Genomic DNA, 21806 nt, shown 5'->3' on the forward strand with positions numbered 1-21806 from the left:
CACCCTCCCTTGCTCCATCACCCACCCCAGTCCACTTCAATAATGATTGGTAGTTTTGCAATGCTTTTCCTACCTGCCTCCTCAGATTAATGATGATTTTCTACAGCAAAGACTATTAGCTGACAACCCTAATATCCATTCTTCCTTTGTGACAGAACTCTAGGCAATGTGACTGCTGAAAAATGTCACTTCCTAGCTTCTCTTACAAATAGGTATACACAGGTGGAAGTCACTGGGTGAAGGTCCTAGGAACCTTTGCTGCCTAGAATGCAGACATATTGGCTAGAGGTCTAGCAGCTATCTTGAGAGCATGGAAAAAGACTAAGACTAAAAGAGACAAATAGCAGCATCTGCCTACTTTCAGACTTTGCATTGTGTGAGAAAAATCAATCTTATGTGTTAAGCATCATCAGGTCTTTGTCGTTAGGAGATAAAAACAATCTCACTGACAGACCTCGGAAGTGCATCCTGTGACACACTGCCCCATACACCTACAGAAACAAAAACCTTATTCCTGTGGCTACTGGAAGTGGTAATGGCAGACAGCCCTCAGCTCTTAACTCTCTTGGGAAGGTTCCCTGGTTAACAAGAGCTCCCTCAGGTAAGGTCATGTGCTCTTCCAGGGCCAGCCTACACTGACTGAGTGATGAAGAGTATCAACGTGCAGTCCCTTCACCCCAAGTTAGAACAGCTCTGATGAGCCACTACAGATCCAGAGCACTCCATGGTGTCAACTGAAGCCTTTATTGCGACTACAGTGCAGCCCAATGTCTCCCTCTGCCCCATCCTGATCCCTTCCCTTCAACAAATGCTGATACCAATGGCACTTCCTAATATATATCTTATAAAATAATAATCTTCCCATGAGGCTATGTGACCCTAAGGAAGGACAGGGTCTCTGCTGACAAGTGCAAAGCAGCTTTTCTCATCTGAAGGCTTGCTAACTTCCAGAGTAAATCTTCAATGTCCTCTCCCACACTAAGAAAAAGAGATGTGGAAATGAGCAAAAAACTCTACTCACAATAAATAAATCACAATTTCCACTATTTTTGAAGTATAAACAACAGAAGGCAAAACTGGTCAAGTGTTGTCAGAAACAATAAATTGGAGGATTATATTAAACAGCCTTTAAAGTCTTTTCAGCCCTGAGGTTCTAAGTTTTTATAGCAGCATTTTCCAAAGTGAATCCCACAAAACATCAGAGTAGAGAAAGGATCTATGATCAAAGGGCTCTACCTTCAAGTAATCTTGGGGACTACTATTTTACCTGCTTCTAGAAGATTTAAATGCTTTTTAGCAGATCCAGGTGTACTTTGGTAACAAAACTTACTAAATTTCTTTAAATAGCTAAAAAAATTACTTAGCTAGAGAGCTTGTTTACCTAATACCTGTTAACATTAAAAGAAATGCACTTTGAGAAACATTGCTCAGAAGTATATGACGTAGTTAACGTTCTTACCGTTTTGAAACATTATGGTCCATACTGACAAGAGCAAAACATGCCCCTTAATCATTAACATCATTAATCAGGGTGGGGCTTAAGTCTATGCAGGTGGGTCTCCTTAGGTATAGAATAGCTTTTAAATTAAGTAACCACTTCAATGCACAGCACATTAGATGCCAGTTTTCATCAAAGTTCTTTATGAGCTAATTTTATTTAAAAACTTAAAACAATGCAAGCTTTTCAAGAAATACACAGTAAACTGAAACAAAGTTTTAAGTACAAAATTTGAGTGCTAATGGCCAGATTGGCATTCCTACAAATCTACAAGCTATATTGCAAGTGAAAGGAAGAATATTTTTTAAAATGTGTACAACTTCTTAGATACACACTTAAATACCAATATCTTAGAACTAATAAGCAAGAACATATTCAATTCCTGCCACTAAATGTCTATAAAATATTATTTTGAAAAATCAGTGAAACAGGATTATAGTCAAAGTAGGCATTTAGAAGCATCACTTCATGATCTGAATGCTATAAATATTATGTTTTCACTCTAAAATATAGGATTAGTGTTTGCTGTAAAATGAAACTTGAATGCTTAAAACACAAACTTCCCTTACTAAATTGCCAATAGAAGAAATGAAACAATTTTAAAAAGCTGTAAGAATTACTAATGCTTCAACAGTTCAAAGGGAGAGAACATTTCTAGCTGAGAATCAAGTAGACAGCATTATGTTATTACCTAGTATTCATTTATTTGTTAAATACGTATGACCACCTTGTATATAAGGTTCAATTCTAAGCACTAGTGTGTCAACAGTATAAAAAGTAGACAAAAGGCCAGGCGCAGTGGCTCACACTTGTAATCCCAGCACTTTGGGAGGCCGAGGCAGGTGGATCACCTGAGGTCGGGAGTTTGAGACCAGCCTGACCAACATGAAGAAATCCCGTCTCTACTAAAAATACAAAATTAGCCAGGCGTGGTGGTGCATGCCTGTAATCCCAGCTACTTGGGAGGCTGAGGCAGGAGAATCACTTGAACCAGGGCAGGGGTGGAGGTTGCGGTGAGCCCAGATCGTGCCATTGCACTTCAGCCTGGGCAACAAGAGCGAAACTCCGTCTCAAAAAAAAAAAAGTAGACAAAAATCCCTGCACTCATAGACCTTAAAGCTTAGTGGGGGAGAGATAGATAATAAACAAGGTAAATAAGGAAATATGTAAAATAAACAGTACATTAGTTGTTATGAGAGAAGTAAAGCCAGGATAGGAAATAAAGAGCATTGAGAATGGGCTACAGTGCTAGACAGGCCAGTTAGGAGGGGCTTCACTCAGAGGGTGAGGATGGTAGCCATGCAGATATCATGCAAGCTCTGGGCAGAGGAAACAATAAGGAAGAACAAAAGATAAAAGCCCTGAGGAAGGTACACGTCCAGCCTCTGAAGAACAGTAAAGAGGCCAGTGTGGCTGAGTAGGAAAGCAATGGAGGAGTTAATAAGCTTCGGGTTGGAGAGTTAAGGTGGGGGCCAGATAAGGTTAGACCACTGTAAGGGCTTTGGTTTTTACTCTGACTTACTTGGGAGGCAAGAGGGGATTTTGAACAGAGGGGTGACCTGATCTGACTTAAATTTTAACAGAATCACACTGTTGACAATTAGAGTGCACATTCTTTCTGGGTGTGCCAAGAACGCATGGCCTTGACCACTCTTGACGGGGCTATTCCTCAGGACTGTATTAGTAGCCAACACCCCTGAGGAATAAGGTCACGTCTTTCTGCAGAAAAAGAGGAGGCTTGTTCACTGCCTATTACAAAAGTGGTAGATTCCCCAAGTTCAGGGTTTCTTAGCTATTATTATTTTTTTTTTTTTGAGATGGAGTCTCACTCTGTCGCCCAGGCTGGAGTGCAGTGGCGCAGTCTCTGCTCACTGCAAGCTCCGCCTCCCAGGTTCACGCCATTCTTCTGCCTCAGCCTCTCCGAGTAGCTGGGACTACAGGCGCCCGCCACCACGCCCGGCTAATTTTTTGTATTTTTAGTGGAGACGGGGTTTCACTGTGGTCTCGATCTCCTGACCTCGTGATCCACCCGCCTCGGCCTCCCAAAGTGCTGGGATTACAAGCGTGAGCCACCACGCCCGGCACTTAGCTATTATTAAGAAGACCCATCGTATCCACCTGCTTCCTCTGTGCCACCAACAGCACTTGGCAGGCATGAGGAGCTGGCACCATCACGAAATGCATGCTGTTTGCTGCAAAATGAGGTGGTAGTTGGAAGCAATGTGTGACCAACAGAGGCTTTTTAAGAGAATGTAACAGTACTTTTAAAATTGATTTATTATTAAATAATAATGGATTGGATATCCCAAGTGGCATATGGCTTCTCAACTGGCCTCTAAGACCAATTATTTCCATACGCAGCTTAACCCTGTGCTCAGGAAACCTCCTCTATAAGGTTTGTATCACATTGCTACATACATATAAACCAATGCTATATATAGTCTAGGGGTCAGAAAATCATAGCCTGCAAGTCAGTTCCCTGTTTTTGTAAACAAAGCATTATTGGTACATCACTATGCCCATTTATTTATGTAAATCTATTTCCGGTCTATTTCTAGTTTATGTTACTATGGTAAAGTTTAGTAGTTGCAACAGAGATTGCAATGCCTACATGGCTAAAATATTTACCATCTGGCCCTATAAGAATTTTCTGATCCTTGCTACAGATCATCAATTTATACTCTTAAAAATTATTGGGAACTCCAAAGTGCTTTTGTTTGTGTTATACTTTTTGGTATTTACTGTATTATTGTTGAGAGGTATCATGTGCCTTGGGTTCTCAGACAAGGCTCTGTTTTTCAGGCTTGTCTATGCAGCTGGTAATCTTGAGACAAAGATGTCTTTCCTCAGATAAAGGGCAGGCTACCTTATTGCTTGCTATAAAACCAGGAGACTCTCCATGCTTGGTGTTCCTTAGCTGTGAAGCAAACCAACTTTGTTCACAGCATTCAACCAGGCCATATTACATCAACTCTGTGGGTCTTGAGGATAAAGGGAATCTACACAAATATGCTGATACTCATGCTGTTTGATGTGCCATGAGTAATAAAGTCTTTTGTTTCTGACCCAGAGGGTCTTGTGTTTTCTGCCAGTATTCATGAAGCAGCAGCAGGCTAATTTTATTAGTGTGTAAGTAGTGTAAAATCAAATCCCAGACCCAATAATTAGAAACTGAAACTAAGAAATTTTTTTTTTTTTGAGACGGAGTCTCGCTCTGTTGCCCAGGCTGGAGTGCAGTGGCACGATCTCAGCTCACTGCAACCACCATTTTCCCAGTTCAAGCAATTCTCCCGCCTCAGCCTCCCAAGTAGCTGGGATTATAGACGTTTGCCACCACACCCGGCTAATTTTGGTATTTTTAGTAGAGACGGGGTTTCGCCGTGTTGGCCAGGCTGGTCTCAAACTCCTGACTTCAAGTGATCCACCACTTTGGCCTCCCAAAGTGCTGGGATTACAGGCATGAGCCACTGCACCCGGCCGAAACTCAGAAAAGTTTTTAAAAATTTAATTCATTTAAAGATAAGCCCATTACACGTTATATTAGTCTGCTTGGTATGTCATAACAAAATACCACAGACCAGGTGGCTTAAACCACAGAAATTTATTTTCTCAGCGTTCTAGAGGCTAGAAGTCCAAGCTCAAGGTGCTAGCAATTTCGGTTTGTACTGAGGGCTCCCTTCCTGGCTTGCAGATGGCTGCTTTCTCATTGTGTCCTCACAAGGCCTTTCTTCTTGTGTGCACACATACATGTTCATGCAAAAGAGAGAGCTCTCTGGTGTCTCTGTCTCTTTTTATAAGGATATCGATCCTATGGGATTAGGGTCCTATCCTTACGACCTCATTTAACTTTAATTATCTCCCTATAGGCCCTATTTTTGGGGGTTAGGGGTTCAATGTATACATTTTGGGGGACCCAATGCCATCTATAACACATGTTAATATAAACATGTTTTTATGAAATAATTGTATTTTCTAAAAGAAAAACTACTTTTTTGAGAAGAGTGGTACAAATATACTTCCTGTCTACAATATATTTGTCTTGCAAATATATTTACTCTCTGGCTTCACAAGAGAAAGCTGAATTCCTTTATCTGTTTTGCATTCAACATATTGCAATATGTTATTATGGCTGAAGTACATATAACCTTACACAAATATGTAGTTAGAAAAGGGAGGAATATTTTAATGCCCTTCTCAGAAAAGTGTGGATATTCCACTCAACAGGTGGTAGTTAATTGCAAATTAAAATCTGCAACCACATAAACTTTTTTACTGTTATATTAAAGTCTCTTGGCTTTTTATAAACTAATATTTTAAAATTTCTCAGTTTTAATTTCTAATAGTCAATATTAGAATGCAAAACCTACATAATGTTTGCTTTGAATAGGTATTTTATCTTGCAAGATTTTGTAATGTCATGCTTGCTCATTTGGAAAACTGGTTTACTGAATTATGCAGATCTTCTAAATGTTGACCCATGTGATTTCTAAAACATTAAATAATCATGCTTATTCATTTTTCACAAAGAAACTGTCAGGCTCATTGTGGCAAATACATGTTTTCCAAAATTATAATTTTTGCTTGAAAACTTGAATTTTATCACTGGCAACAAATCATTGGAAACAACTGTCAGTTGTTTCCTTAATGTAACAGGCTCAGTTTGCTCATTCTTGAGAATATGTCCTGCCAAATCTCCAAGTCCTAATAACCATGGTTATTTATTGTTTTGTCAAGTAAAAATGAAGTTCCATAAAAGATGGGCTGTTTTAGCTTGCAATTAAAACAATCACAAAACTGCTTTTCCTCAAGACATTCACTGTACCTGCAGCAAACATGTTTATGAGTACTTCCATTTCATCACACAGAATGTTAAAAAGATGTATACCTGAGTCAAGATTTAATAAAACTAACAATCTTTATGGTTTCATCAAAGAGAACTCATGTTAAAGTCAAATTTATTGAGTTTTTAACTGCAAATGTATGGTGGTAAAGAAAAAAATGAGAGCTAGCACAGTTGGGTACCAAGATGCCAGCAATTTTATCCATGATCACGTCTATGCCATCAGTGTATGTGTCCATGAAGTGAAAATGGGAAATATTGTCTCAGTATTATTAGGAAAATAGTTTTTACCTAATGGGTCAGGGATTTGCAAATCACATTTTGAAATCTGCCACTTTTTACTGTATATCATATTTGGCCAAATTCTTCAAGCGTATAAAGCCAAGCAACCCATACACAATAAGGATTCCACACAGACCTACTTGAAAGTTCATAATGTTGCAGTTTTTCTTTTCTTTTCTTTTTTTCTTTTTCTTTTTTTTTTCTTTTTGAGACAGAGTCTCACTCTGTTGCCCAGGCTGGAATGCAATGGCAGGACCTTGGCTCACTGCAATCTCTGCCTCCTGGGTTCAAGCAATTCTCCCACCTCAGCCTCCCAAGTAGCTGGGATTACATGCATACACCACCAGGCCTGACTAATTTTTTGTATTTTTTTTAGTAGAGATGGGGTTTCACCATGTTGGCCAGGCTGGTCTCGAACTCCTGACCTCAGGTGATCCACCCGCTTCGGCCTCCCAAAGTGCTGGGATTACAAGCGTGAGCCACCACGCCTGGCTGTAGTTTTTCAAATTTAAACAATGAGTACCAAATCTGGCAGGTCAAATGAATCATCTGGGTAGATTCTAATTCCATCTAAAAACCGTATGTTTTGCTTATCTTTCTCTAATCTCTAAAATGTAGAGTTATTTTTTTTAATCACTGCTATCGCCAGTGTCCAGAAGAGTACCTAGGACATAGCAAGAGCTTAATACTGTTGTTGAATGAAGAAATCCTATAGTGTTGCCAATCTTGGGGGGAAAAAAACTTCCCTTGAACCTATATTCTCCTCTAGCTACTGTTCGTTTGTCTGCTCCTGTTTATAGCCAAACTTCTTAAAAGCACTATCTTTACTTCCTATTTCCTTTTCTTCAATTTTTTATTTTGGAAAAATTTAAACTTATGAAAAGTATAAAGTACAACGAACAACTAACACCACACTCTTTGCTTGGATTCATGAACTATTAACATTTTGAGGTATTTGTTTTACTTCTCTCAATTTAGATACAGGTGTGGGTGCATGGGTGCATGTGTGAGCACGCACACACACACATTTTAATGCTGAAGTTGTAGATGTCATTATATTTCATCCTTAAATATTTCAGCATCTATCTCATTAAAACAAGGTTGTTCTCGGCCAGGTGTGGTGGCTCAACCCTTGTAATCCCAGCACTTTGGGAAGCTGAGATGGGTGGACTGTTTGAGGTCAGGAGTTCCAGAGCAGCCTGGTCAACAGCGTGAAACCCCGTCTCTCCTAAAAATTAACTTGGCATGGTGGCAGGCACCTGTAATCCCAGCTACTTGGGAGGCTGAGGCAGGAGAATCGCTTGAACCTGGGAGGTGGAGACTGCAGTGAGCCGAGATGGTACCATTGCATTCCAGCCTGGGTGACACAGAGAGATTCCGTCTCAAAAAACAAAACAAAACAAAACAAAAACCCCAACAACCCTCCCCCTCAACAAAAACACACAAAGTTGTTCTCTTGTATAATTACATTATAATCATCACACCCCGAAAATTTAAAAGAGACACAACATTATCTAATATACAATCCATAGTTAAGTGTCTCTGGTTGTCCTCAAAATGTCCTTTGCATCTGTTTTTCCCACATCTAGTATACAGTCAAAAATCTTGGATTGCATTAATTCTTTAGTATCCTTTAAAATAGAAAAGTTTCCATGCCTTTATTTTGTTTTTCATTAACATTAACATTTTTGAAATATCTTGTAGAATGCTTTACAACTGAGATTTAGCTGATTGTTCCCTCAATCAGATTTAGGTTAAATCCAATGGCAATAATACTACTAAGGTCCTGTTATTTCTTTTCCATTGCATCACAGCAGGAGGCATATAATGCCAGTTTATCCTATTATAGGAGATGCTAAGTTTGATGGTGATGGTGGTGTCTGCCACAACTTTGTGATTAACAAGTAATATGTGACACCACGTGAATATCCTTTTCCCAGCCATCTTTCACTTGATGGTTTTAGCACCCCTTAATGATTCTTGATCTTCCCTCTCCCCTTTTCTTTTATTATTTATCTATTTTTAATTTTGTAGAGACAAGGCCTCACTATGTTGCCCAGGCTGGTCTTGAGCTCCTGGCCTCAAGTGATCCTCCCACCTTGGCCTCCCAAAGTGCTGGGATTACAGGTATGAGCCTTTTTCTTCTAAATCCACTCCAGTCATGCTTTCATCACCATCACTCCATCCAAGTTGTTCTTGTCAAGGTCACCAATGACCTGCACATCGCTAAATCCATTCATTTCACAGTCCTCTTTTTACTTGATGGAACTGAGTAAATTGATAACTCTTTCTTCAAACACTGTTTTCCTTGGGATCCAGAACACTCGTCTCTGAGTTCTCTTCCTTTGTAGACTATGCTGGGTCCTTCCCAACCTTTCCCTGGCCCAATGCCTCTAATCTAAATCAGGTCTTGCCTGGATTATTGAACATAGCCTGTAACTTATCTCCCTGCTTCTACCCTAAGTTCTCTACCATCTATTCTCAATATAGCAGCTAGAGAGACACATTAAAAGTATAAATCAGATTGTGTTATTCCAATATGTAAAAACTTCAAATGGCTTTCTACATCACTTTATTTAATATAATAATTTAAGTCCTATCCAAGGCTTTCTAGCCCTACAAGATCTAGCCCCACAAGATCTAGCCCCCTATCTCTGAATAATTCATTTCTTACCACCGTATTTCTTGTTGACTTGCTGTAGGGTAGTCACATTGGTGCTCAAAAAGTTTGAGATTTTGAAGCATTTCAGATTTCCAATTTTTGGATTATAGATGCTCAGCCTGTATGCTCTAGCATAGAAATCTAGCGATAATAGCCTAGTCGCTATTTTTTATAAATATGGAACATGCTACTGCCTTGGGATTTTGCCCTTTTGTTTCTGTGTTTGGAACACCAAAGCAAATAACTGGCTGGCTTGCTCCTTCACTTTCTTCAGTTCTCTGTTCAAATGTCTCCTTTTCAAAGGGACCTTCCCTGACCACCTTGTATATATCAGTCATTCTCTATCCTCCTAACCTTGTTGTCTCATTTTACTCACAGCATATGTATATATACATACACACACACACACCACCTTTTATATTGGCATATTTAGATTTTTATGTTGTCTGTCCTCCCTTTTTCATAGGGGCAGGAATTTTCATCTGTTGAGTTCACCTGTATATTCCCATAACCTAGAACAGTATTTAATATGTAATAAAAATTCAGTATTTATAGACTGAATACTTGTTAAATGATGGGCTGTTTATATATTTTATACTTTTGATGGTGAATAATCCTTGGGAATCCTGCACTATAATATCCCTAAGTACAGAGTTATCAACTCACATGCTTATTACTCTGGTATTCAATTCCTTATTTCTGGACTTTTAGGATTTTATTTTATTTCATTTTTGAGATGGAGTCTCACTCTGTTGCCCAGGCTGGACTGCAGTGGCGTGACCTCGGCTCACTGCAAGCTCCGCCTCCTGGGTTCACACCATTCTCCTGCCTCAGCCTCCCGAGTAGCTGGGACTACAGGTGCCCACCACTGCGCCTGGCTAATTTTTTTGTATTTTTAGTAGAGATGGGGTTTCACCGTGTTAGCCAGGATGGTCTCGATCTCCTGACCTTGTGATCTGCCCACCTCGGCCTCCCAAAGTGCTGGGATTACAGGCATGAGCCACCGCGCCCAGCTAGGATTTTATTTTTGTATTTAGCTGTGCATTAAAAATGTTAATAATCATTCTAGCCCTGCAGATGTTTATAGTAGGAGAGTTTTTAGTTAATTTAATTTAATGTAATTGGCCAAGCACCAGAACCTGTTACTCCACTAAAAAATGTTCTTTTAAGCCAAGTACAGAAAGACAAAACTTTATGATCTCACTTATATGTGGAACCTAAAAAAAAAAAGAACTCATAGAAGCAGAGAATAGAATGGTGGTTAACAGGGGAGGGCGGAGGAAGGAAAGGGGATGGGAAGTTGTTAGTTCAAGGGTACAAAGTTTCAGTTAGAAGAAATAAATTCTGGAGATCTACTGTACAGCATGGGGACTACAGTTATTAATAACGTACTGTATATTGAAAATTGCTTAAAGAGAGTAGATTTTAAATGTTCTCATCACAAAAATAAGTATGTGAGATGATGGGTATATTAATTAGCTTGATTTAAATCATTCCACAATGTATATACACATTGAAGCATCACATTTACAACCATAAATATATACAATTTTTTCATCTGTCAAAAATTTTTTAAATCTCTTCTTCAGTACAAAAATGTATAAAGAAAAAAATCTAAAAATGAGTGTTTCCTTACTGTACCCCTGTTTTTTTAATCTGGATACTGGCAGAGCTTCATGGCAACCTGCCAACATGGCTGACTCAGTTTGTTGGACTTTTCTGCCATGGAAAGGGCAGCAGCTTGCCCTCAATGGAAGAGAAACTTACTCGGGATATAAGTTTCCCCTACTTGTGCCAACTGCTTCTGTCAGCTCTCCCACCTGTGGACTTAACTGAATACTTCCTTTCTTTTTTTTTAGAAACAGTCTATGTTGTCCAGGCTGCAGTGCAGTGGCTATTTGCAGGCATGATCATAGTGCACTACAGCCTGGAACTCTTGGGCTCAAGCCATTCTCCTGCCTCAGCTTCTCAAGTAGCTAGGACTACTGCCATGCACCACTTCAGCTGACCTGAATAGCTTTCTTCACCATCATAGTATCCTAGAAAACATAGCCTCTGAGCAAGGAACTGATTGTGAGGAAGTAGGGGAATTGGCTTATGTTCATGAGATTCATTGGTTTTACTATGTTCTCTCATCACCTTGAATTAGCCAGCCTGATAGAATTCTAGAACAGGCTATGAAGACTCAGTAATAGCAGCAGCTGTGTGACATCTTACAGGGCTAGGGTTCTGTTCTATAAGATCCTGTATGTACCCTGAGCTATAAACTAGTAATTCATTTTTCACATGCCTACAAATCTAGGAACTAAGGAATAGATGTGTATCATGAATATCCTTAATGGCCCACTTGTAAATCTTTGTCTCTTGTCCCCACTTGGTTCTGCTAGTTTAAAGGTTCTAGTTCCCAAGATAAAGAAGGGGAGATAAGTGGGGAGGATGTTTCTATCAGGGGACATAATAATTTCACTGAACTACGAGCTGAGATTGCCACTTGGCCATTTTAGACTCCTCATGTTATTGAACCAACAGGCAAATACGGGGTTGCTGTAATGACAGTATAATTTGTTTTCATTATCAATAGGAATAAAGTTACCATTATACAATAGGACCAGGGAGGAGGTATCTAACATTCAAAGGATTTTCTGGAGGCTTCTCTTAGCATTCCCCTGTAAAGTGAAATAAGTTAATGGAAGGCACTATTACCCGTTAGGGCAGGATAATTAAAGGCCCAGTCCTCATAAATAAAATTTGTGTTACATGCCAGGTAGAGAACCTCAAAAAACCAAAGTGCTGGTATTAGCTATTTCTATTCTCATTTCTGCAACAGGCCATGTGGCGACAGTTTATGTTTATAACTTCCTATTTCTCCTACCCATTCTATCTTTTCCTCTACCTATACCTCATAAGCCTACAAAATGGCATTGCAAAATACGGTCAGTACCATAGCTGTGTTCTCACTAGTCCATTGCAACATTTTATCAGGTTACTTGGTATAGTATGTCAGAGTAAAAAACAAACAGACATAAAAAATAAAACACAGATCCAAACAAAACAAAAAAAGAAAAACTTGATCTCATAGCTAAAATGTTATAGTTCCCAGAAGTAGAAATCAAGTCAGAAGATTTTATTCTACCTTCCAAGAATGGATTTTAGAATTTATATAACATACACAGAAAATAATTTGGCCTAAAGGAAGTAGCATGATGTAATGCAAACAACAAAATAAATAGAACATCTTGAGTTCTAATTCAGCATTGCTATTAACTAGGAATGTGAACTTTTTTGTTTTGAGACAGGGTCTCACTCTGTCACTCAGGTTGAAGTGCAATGGTATGATCCTAGCTCACTGTAGCTTCAAACTCTTGGGCTGAAGTGATCCTTCCACATTAGCCTCCAAAGTAGCTGGGACTACAAGTGTGCACCACCAATGCCTGGCTAATATTTAAATTGTTTTTGTAGAAGTGGGGTCTTATTACATTGCCCAGGGTGGTCTCGAACTCCTGCATTCAAGTAATCCTTTTGCCTTGGCCGCCCAAAGTGCTGGGATTGCAGAAGTGAGCTACCACACCAGGTTGGGAAGGTAAACTTACAACAGCAACAAAAATCACTTAACCCCTAAATCTCAGCTGCCAAATACATAAAATAAAAAAGGTTTTCAAATGTTTTTTGTTAAAGATGATTTTTTTTAAAAGCTGGGGAATATTTCCCTCAACCAAAATCCCACAAGAAAGTGCACTACAAAAAATGTAGACAGTGGCGTATCCATGTGTATGCAAGCGAGTGCGCAGTGCTCATATCCTCCTGTCCCACCATGAGAACTGAAGACACCGGAGCAGAGCAGAGTTTCAGACCAAGATGATCAACAAAATTCTCAACAACTAAAAAATTCCATAATTTTCCTAACTGACTGAGATAAAATAAAATACTTCTCTGTACGTCCCCAAGAAGCAATCAAATTAAAACAGAAAAATTATGTAAACCTGGAAAATGTTGTGTTACGATACAGAAACAAAGGGTAATGATGTAATGATAAATGCAAACAGAAGATGGCAGGCTTCAAAATATTTAAAGATTGAGTGTGGTAACTTGGTTTGTTTAGGGCACAGATATAGGAGACAAGAAATCTAGTCAGGTAAGAAATCTCTAGTTGACAGGAAAAAATGGTCTGATATTTGCAGCATGTAAATCTATACCTTCTGATTACTAATTAGATTACTCAGGCAGATTAAAAGGATATGTGCCACTGACCTAAGTATTCTGATATTTGTTGTAAGAATAATCCACTGCTTTACTGCCTGGTTAACAGTTTACAAAATAGTATCTTATGAGTATGGTCAGTGCAAATTAAATTCTTTATTTAACACAAGGATAAAGACCATGGCAATATTTCTCCATTAATTTATTTGGCTCTTAATAATAGTAAAATCAACTTTGTAGAAAACTATTTAAAATCTGGTATTTAACTTTTAATAAAGTCAAAATCACTTATATTGGATTCTGCAGTGTAGTCTTATTCTTATATACAGGAATACACAAAAATTCACTCCTGGAAGCTAGGTTTCTCTGAGCTCTAGCAGTGTTTTTTGCGGGGGGCAGGGGGGCGTTGTTTGGTTGGTGTTTTTCAGACAGGGTCTTGCTCTGTCGCCTGGGCTGGAGTGCAGAGACACGATTATAGCTCACTGTAACCTCAAAATTCTGGACTCAAGCAATTCCCCTGTCTCAGCCTCCCAACTATCTGGAACCATGGGTGTGTACTACCATGCCTGGCTAAGCCCTATACTTTTGTATTGGATTTGAGTGCACCATTAAACAAAGTCATTACTGTAGTTGGGTGTCAAAACAAGAATAACAGCTTATCCAGAAAACAAACTATATGCTAGGAATTATGTAGAGATCATTGCTACATACTAGCACATGAGTATAGATTCATAGTTTAGGGTGCTCTGACTCTCCTAGAATGGAGAAGATGCATTAAATATTTCAGTAGGAATTCAAATGGCCATCTAATTCTTTGTTAAAAGAAGAAGGACTATTTCTGCTTGAAGCAAGCATCTATATAGTATAATATTAATTTGGAATAATAAACAATAAATAGGAACTGGATATTTCTCTTACTTGGCCATTTATAAACACTTACTTTGGTCACATCTTTTCAAAAGACCTTGTGCTTACAAAATTAAGGTGATTCTTTATCCAACCAAAATCATTGTAGTTTCTGACGAGCTGAACAGCTACATTTTACCAACATCAATATTTAATGCAACATAATTTTGTCATGTCTCTCAAAGCAATAAAGCATTTACATTGAATATTTACTAAACTTCTAAAAAAAGTATTAATAAATTCATGACTCACCTTCCAAGCATGGTAATTACCAGAAGGATCTGTCTGATACAATCTTGGGATACCATCATCATCAAAACCTACAATTAAGGCAGAAATACCAAAAGGTCTTCGTCCATTGCTTTGGGTATATTTCTAGAAAAAATAAAATGTATTTTTAGGATAAAACTATTACTTACAAAATAAAAATTCTAATAATAAAGCATTGCTGCCCAAATGATCCACTTCCCTAATTCTTATTCTACATATATTAATGATCTTTTTCCTAACCCTTTCTGGAGCAACCTCAATTCATGATGAAATTTTAAAAAATTATGCTATATAGTCTATACAATAAAATCATAAGTTTATTTACATATAGTCTTAAAATCACTTTCTTGTTGCTTTGTATACATTTGGTAACATCACTAGACTATAATTTCTAATATAGCAGAGACCTGTGCCATGCATTTTGGTTCTTAGTAAAGTTGATTTCAATAAGCTGTGCTTTGGAAACATGTCCTCGGCTTACCTTGAGGGACGCTATAAATGTTACTATTATTATCAAGTATTCTTACTTGACACTATTTTTATCAAGGACGTTCTTTTCACTATATACTAGGTTATCTCTAATTAAAAACCCAAGTAAAACATTTCTTTCATTCCCAAAACAAGAAAACCTTTGTTTATCCTGAAGAAGAGCATGCTGTTTCCTCACAGACAATGGGTCACTGGAAACCAGTTGTATGTCTTTCTACTTTAGTGGCAGGGAACTTCCTGGAATTTGTGCTCTGAGGAGTAGAATCCACACTGAGACTCGTGCCCCAAAAGTCATGCAAAGAAGCATTCCTGACAGAAAGCTAAGGACTAATTTTTTTTTTTTTTTTTAAGAGACAGCGTTTCACCACGTTGGTTGGCCAGGCTGGTCTCGAACTCCTGACCTCAGGGGAATCTGCCTGCCCTGGCCTCCCAAAGTGCTGGGATTACAGGTATGAGCCACCACGCCCAGTCTAAGGACTAAATTTTTAGGCAGCTTCATATACTATAAATAATTCTGTGGCTGTATATAACTGTATGTAACTCTGTGGCTTGAAATAGCTTTACATCAGCCTTATTCCTGGTCTTGCCTATGTATCATATCTATTTTCTTATTTTCCAATTTTATTATATATATTTTAAAATATACATTTATTTTTAGGATGGAGGCAGTGGCTTACGCCTGTAATCCCAGCACTTTGGGAGGCCAAGGTAGGCAGATCGCTTGAGCCCAGCAGTTCGTGACCCGCCTGGGCAACATAGGGAAACCCTGTCTCTGCAAAAATAAAAAATTAGCCAGGCATGGTGGTGTGCATCTGTGGTACCAGCTACTGGGGAGGCTGAGGTGGGAGAATCACTTGAGCCTGGGAGGTTGGGGCTTCAGTGAGATGAGATCATGCCACTGCACTCCAGCCTGGGTGACAGAGTGAGATCCTGTCTCAAAAAAACAAAAACAAAATCTATATAGAGTAGCATACTGTGTATGTGTATATATTATATATAATATATATACACACACAATGTATATATATTGTATATATATTTATATATATAAAATATACACACAGTTATATATATAAAATATATATACACACACACACAGTGTGCTATTCTCTATTTCTACAAACACAACTTTTTTTAGTGTCCACATATGAATAAGGACATGCAGTATTTGTCTTCCTCTGCATGACTTATTTTACATAACACAATGTCCTCCAGGCTCATTCACGTTATAACGAATAACAGAATTTCATTCTTTTTTATCGCTAAGTAGTATTCAATTGTGTATCTATACCACATTTTCTTTATCCATTTATCTGTTGATGAATGCTTAGGCTGGTTGTATATCTTTCCTATTGTGAATACTGCTGTGATAAACACACGTGTGCATACATTTCTTGGATATACTGATTTCTTTACCTTTGGATGATGCATACCCAGTAGTGGGATTGTGGGATTATAGGATAGTTCCACTTCTATAATAGTTTTCTGAGGAACTTCCATACTATTTTCCATGATGTCTGTATTAATTTACATTTCCACCAACAGTGTATAGGAGTTCCCCTTTCTCTGTATCCTTGCCAGCATTTGTTATTTTTTGTCTTTTTGATAATAGCCATTCTGAGGTGAGATGACATCACTGTGGTTTTGATGAGCATTTATCTGATGATTAGTGATGTTGAACATTTTTTCATATACATGTTGGCCATTTGTATTTCTTCTTTTGCGAAATGTCTATTCAGTTCATTTGCCCATTTTTTAGGAAGATTATTTGGGTTTGTTTGGTTTTCAGTTGTTTGAGTTCCTTGTACATTCTAGATATTAATCCCTTGTCAAATGAATATTTTGCAAATATTTTCTCTCATTTTGCAGATGGACTCTTCACTCTGTTGACTGTTTCCTTGGATGTGCAGAAGCTTTTTAGTTTGATATAATCTCATTTTTCTAATTTTGCTTTTGGTGCCTGTGCTTTTGAAGTCTTATCCATAAAAATCTTTGCCTAGCCCAAGGTCCTAAAGCATTTCCTCTATATTTCCTTCTAGTAGATTTATAGTTTTGGATCATACATTAAAGTCTTTAGTCCATTTTAAGTAGATTTTTGTATATGGTGAGAGAGAGACAGAGGTTTCATTTCATTTTTTCTGCATATCCAGTTTTCCCAGCTCCATTTATTGAAGTGGCTGTCCATACTCCAATGTACGTTTCTGATATTTCTGCCGAAAATCATTTGAATGTATGTAGATTTATTTCTGGGTTCTCTATTCTGTTCCATTGGCCTATGTGTCTGCTTTTTACAAAAGCACCATGCTATTTTGGTTACTATATCTCTGAATATATTTTGATTTCAGGTAGTGTGATGCCCCCAGCTTTGTTCTTTTTGTTCAAAATTGGTTTGACTGTTTGACTACTTCCTAATGTCCTAGTTCACACCTAGGTATAAAGTTGCTGTTTTAAATATACCTTAGAGGGAAGACTCTTTTATTTTATTTCCTTAATGAATCCTTTTCTTTGTTTTGACAGTCTCACTCTGTCGCCCAGGCTGGAGTATGGTGGTATGATCTTGGCTTACTGCAACCTCCATCTCCTGGGTTCAAGCGATTCTCCTGCCTCAGCCTCCCAAGTAGTTGGGGTTACAGGTGCACACCACCACATCCAGCTATGTTTTTTATTTTTTGTAGAGATGAGGTTTCACCATGTTGCCCAGGCTGGTCTTGAACTCCTGGGCTCTGGGCTCAAGTGATCTGCCCACCTCGGCCTCCTGAAGTGCTGGGATTACAGGCATAAGCCACCGTGCCTAGCCTAATGAATCATTTTCTCAAGATAAAAAAGTAGGCTGGGTGCGGTGGCTCATGCCTGTAATCCCAGCACTTTGGGAGGCTGAGGCAGGTGGATCATGAGGTCAGGAAATCGAGAGCATCCTGGCCAATATGGTGAAACTCCGTCTCTACTGAAAATACAAAAATTAGCTGGGCGTAGTGGCATGTGCCTGTAATCCCAGCTACTCAGGAGGCTGAGGCAGGAGAATCACTTGAACCACGGAGTTGGAGGTTCAGGCTGGAATGCACCACTGCATTCCAGCCTGGTGACAGAGTGAGGCTCCATCTCAAAACAAGCAAAAAACAAATAAACAAACAAAAATACCAAAACTACTATCGATCTTCTGCTGGAGAGCCCCAGGCCTTCTCGGTGGTAATTCCATTCTTATGACTATGTTTCCATAAATACAGTCTGCATAGCCTTGATATTTCTGGAAGAAAACCTAAAAACTACAATTGGGAATTTTGTGTATACAATGTTCTGTTCCTTGTATTTGGTGAATGTGTTTTTAATGATTAGGAAAATCGAAGCAAATAAAATAAGTAGAATAATGTAATGTTGGACTTTCTTGCAACCTGCATTAACAAATTTCAAGAAATCAAAATAGGGCAATTTTGTTATAAGCTAATCAGTTAAAACTTACATATATCGGATACATAATGAGTTTATTAAAAATCTCTATAAAAACAAATGGTAAAATTTGACTGGGCGCAGTGGCTCATGCCTGTAATCCCAGGGAGGCTGAGGCGGGCAGATCACTTGACCTCAGGAGTTCGAGACCAGCCTGGCCAACATGGTGAAACACCATCTGTACAAAAAATACAAAAGTTAGCCAGGCGTGGTGGCATGTGCTGGTAATCCCAGCTACTCAGGAGGCTGGGGTATAAGCATTGCTTGAACCTGGGAGGCAGAGGTTGCAGGGAGCTGAGATTAGGCCACTGCACTCCAGCCTGGGCAACAGGGCAAGAGTCTGTCTCAAAAAATAAAAATAAAAAAAAACAAAAACAAACAAACAAACAAAAAACAAATGGTAAAACTCATGCCAAAAAGTGTTCCAAATACCTAAAATGTCTTAAATCATTTACTCTATAATGCAAGTCAACAAAGTTCATATTATTGTAATGCTCATTTTACAAATTAAAAAAAAAATTAAAGGTAAAGTAGGAAAATAGTTCGCCCAAGGCGTTAACTAAGAAGTAGCAAAGCCAGGATTTAAACTCCAAAATTCTGGCTCCTGAAGGCACACTCTTAACCACTTGAGTACATGTCAAAAGATAGTTTACAAAAGGAGAAATGAAATCAGCAAACCAACAGGTGGAAAAAAGGTTCAACCTCATCACTAATTATAAGAGACAAATTAAAACAACTATTATAGTACTATGTGATACTTATTTGCAAAATAAAAGAACAATGAAAAACCTAATATTGATGATTCTTCAAGGATACATTTATACATTGCTAGCTGTACAATAAAAATTGTTTCAATCTTTCTAAGAAGCAATTTAGCTACATATAAAAAGAATCTTAAAACCAATTACAATTTTTAATCTCATAATCCAATACTAAAAAATAAATTTAACAATATAATTCCAAAAATAAAAACAAAGGCTGTGGGAAAGAGTATTATCATTAGAGTAGCAGAGAGAGAATAAGAGAGAGAAGAACAATGAAAGAAACCAGGAACAATGTAACTAAACTATGACATAGCAACTAGAAACAGTATTACATTGTTAGAATAATAACTAAAAAGACAATGTTGCATATATAAAATACACTTAAAATTAGTAAAAAAAATAGTTGTAGACATCATGATTATACTTAATGTTAAGCTATGTATTTATGCATGGATGGAGGAGAAATCATATCTGATCAGTTATGTTTAGGTTTTGCTTTAGTCCATTTTGTGCTGCTATTCCAGAATACCTGAGACTAGGTAATTCATAAAGAACAGACATTTGCTTCTTACAGTTCTGGAAGTTGAGCAGTCCAAGACTGACAAGGCTACATCTAGCCAGGGCTTTCATGCCATGCCATGTCATCCCATCACAGAAGGTGAAAGGGCAAGAGAGATGAGAGAGAGCAAGAGATTGAGCCCTTTTATAATTGGTATAATTATAAAAGATTAAGCCCTTTTACAATTGGTATTAATCCATTTACGATGGTGGAACCCTAAACTCCTCCCATTAGTCCCCCACCTCTCAACACTGTGACATCAGGGATTAAGTTTCTAACCCAAACTTTTGGGGGACACATTCAAACCATAGCAAAGTTGCAGGTAAAAGAATAATGCAGGCCAGGCACCGTGGCTCACGCCTATAACCCCAGCACTTTGGGAGGTCAAGGTGGGCGGACTGCTTGAGCTCAGGAATTCAAGACCACCCTGGGCAATATAGCAAAACCCCATCTGTACAAAAAATACAAAAATTTGCTGGGCATGGTGGCGTATACCTATGGTCACAGCTACTCAGGAGGCTGAGGTGGGAGGATTGCTTGAGCCCAGAAGGTCGAGGCTGCAATGGGCCAAGATCATACCACTACACTCTAGCCTGGGCAACAAAGTGAGACCCTGTCTCAAACAAAAACAAAAACAAAAACAAAACAAAACAAAAAAGGTACCTCTCTGGAAAACTTTAAATAACGCTTTGTATTAATCTCCAGAAGTGTAGAAATCTCCTTAAAAGATCAGACTTACTGTTTTTTAAATTTGAATATAATTCCCAGAATTAATACTGATCCAGATTTCTAGTGACTAAATCAATCCATTTTACTGGAATAAAAATATGAACATAAAGTAAGTGTGAGAAATAAGAAATTTAATAGATTTAATAGACTACGTGGTTGGAGTAACTGTAGTACATCAATGATAGGACTTACAATGATGAAAAAGGAGAAAGCTTGACAAAGTATGTTAGAATATTAGCTTACCTGCTTTAAAGTTGCTATGAAGCGAGTTATGTATTCTACAGTGACTGGGTCCTCAACTGTAAGCTTATGGCTCTGGCACTCCACACGGGCTCTGTTTATTACTACTCTAGCATCAGCAGTAAGTCCTATAAAAATTGTCAAAACTTCACAAAAACCACAAAAACATATTTTTTACAATACATTTTTCCTTGTCAAATGGGTTTTATTCACAATGAAATCTTTCTTATCCCTTTTTTCTCAATACATGCTCATTTTAAAAGATTTGTAAAATAAAGTGTCATTTGTCCTACATTCTGATTTATTTCAAAAGTTGATCCATTCTTATTTGTTTTTTATAGATGTTTTAAAGAATAATAGTTGAAACACTAATAGTAAACTTGATTTCTTCTTATGAAAACAAGAATATTACTCAATTATCAAATATGTATTCACTGAATTCAAGCTACATTAACACAGCTGTGACATGTCACTTCTCAGTTTTTTGTCTAAAACCAAGAGTTTGAAAATGAAGAATGCTAAAATAGAAAACACTTGACCTTGCTCTTGCAATACCAAACTATCATGTGATTAATTCTCCACACTTCTGTAAGGAGACAGAATGTGTTTTTATCAAAAAACTAACAAACTGACCATGAAATTTAATGGATGCAATGGTTGCAAACATTTCCATTAAACTTTGGCATTTGACTTTTCTATGTCCACTTTGTTTCTTTCCCTCCTCTCTTAATACTAACTAAACTGCCAAGAAAGTGCATTCACAAAATCTTGGAAGTGTAGTCATTTCTAACAAAATCACCGGTCTTTTGCTGTCACAAATTATTGTTTCCCTTCCACACCATTTCTAATCCTGTTTCTACAAACCTGGAAGAATCTTCAGTCCCTGAAGATAGTTAATATGAATATGCTACTCTTAACCATCACTC

The 21806-nt window shown here is 38.0% G+C and overlaps 1 protein-coding gene across 4 annotated transcripts in view; it reads right to left on the reverse strand.

Annotated features, from left to right (window-relative positions):
- Window positions 1-21806, reverse strand: part of PSMA8 (proteasome 20S subunit alpha 8) — a 57301-nt gene that overhangs the window by 18404 nt on the left and 17091 nt on the right. For 3 of the 4 annotated variants that reach the window (XM_003261984.2, XM_003261985.4, XM_030810103.1), the window contains exons 3-4: window positions 20884-21008; window positions 14638-14760 (exon numbers count right to left, since the gene is read on the reverse strand). In XM_003261984.2, the coding sequence (XP_003262032.1) occupies window positions 14638-14760; window positions 20884-21008 (248 nt within the window). Of the gene's footprint in view, window positions 1-14637; window positions 14761-20883; window positions 21027-21806 lie in introns of all 4 variants that reach the window. The other variant, XM_004087735.3, reaches the window with a different exon arrangement.

This window comes from Nomascus leucogenys, chromosome 4 (genome assembly GCF_006542625.1).
Source record: "Nomascus leucogenys isolate Asia chromosome 4, Asia_NLE_v1, whole genome shotgun sequence".
NCBI classification, from domain to species: Eukaryota; Metazoa; Chordata; class Mammalia; order Primates; family Hylobatidae; genus Nomascus; species Nomascus leucogenys.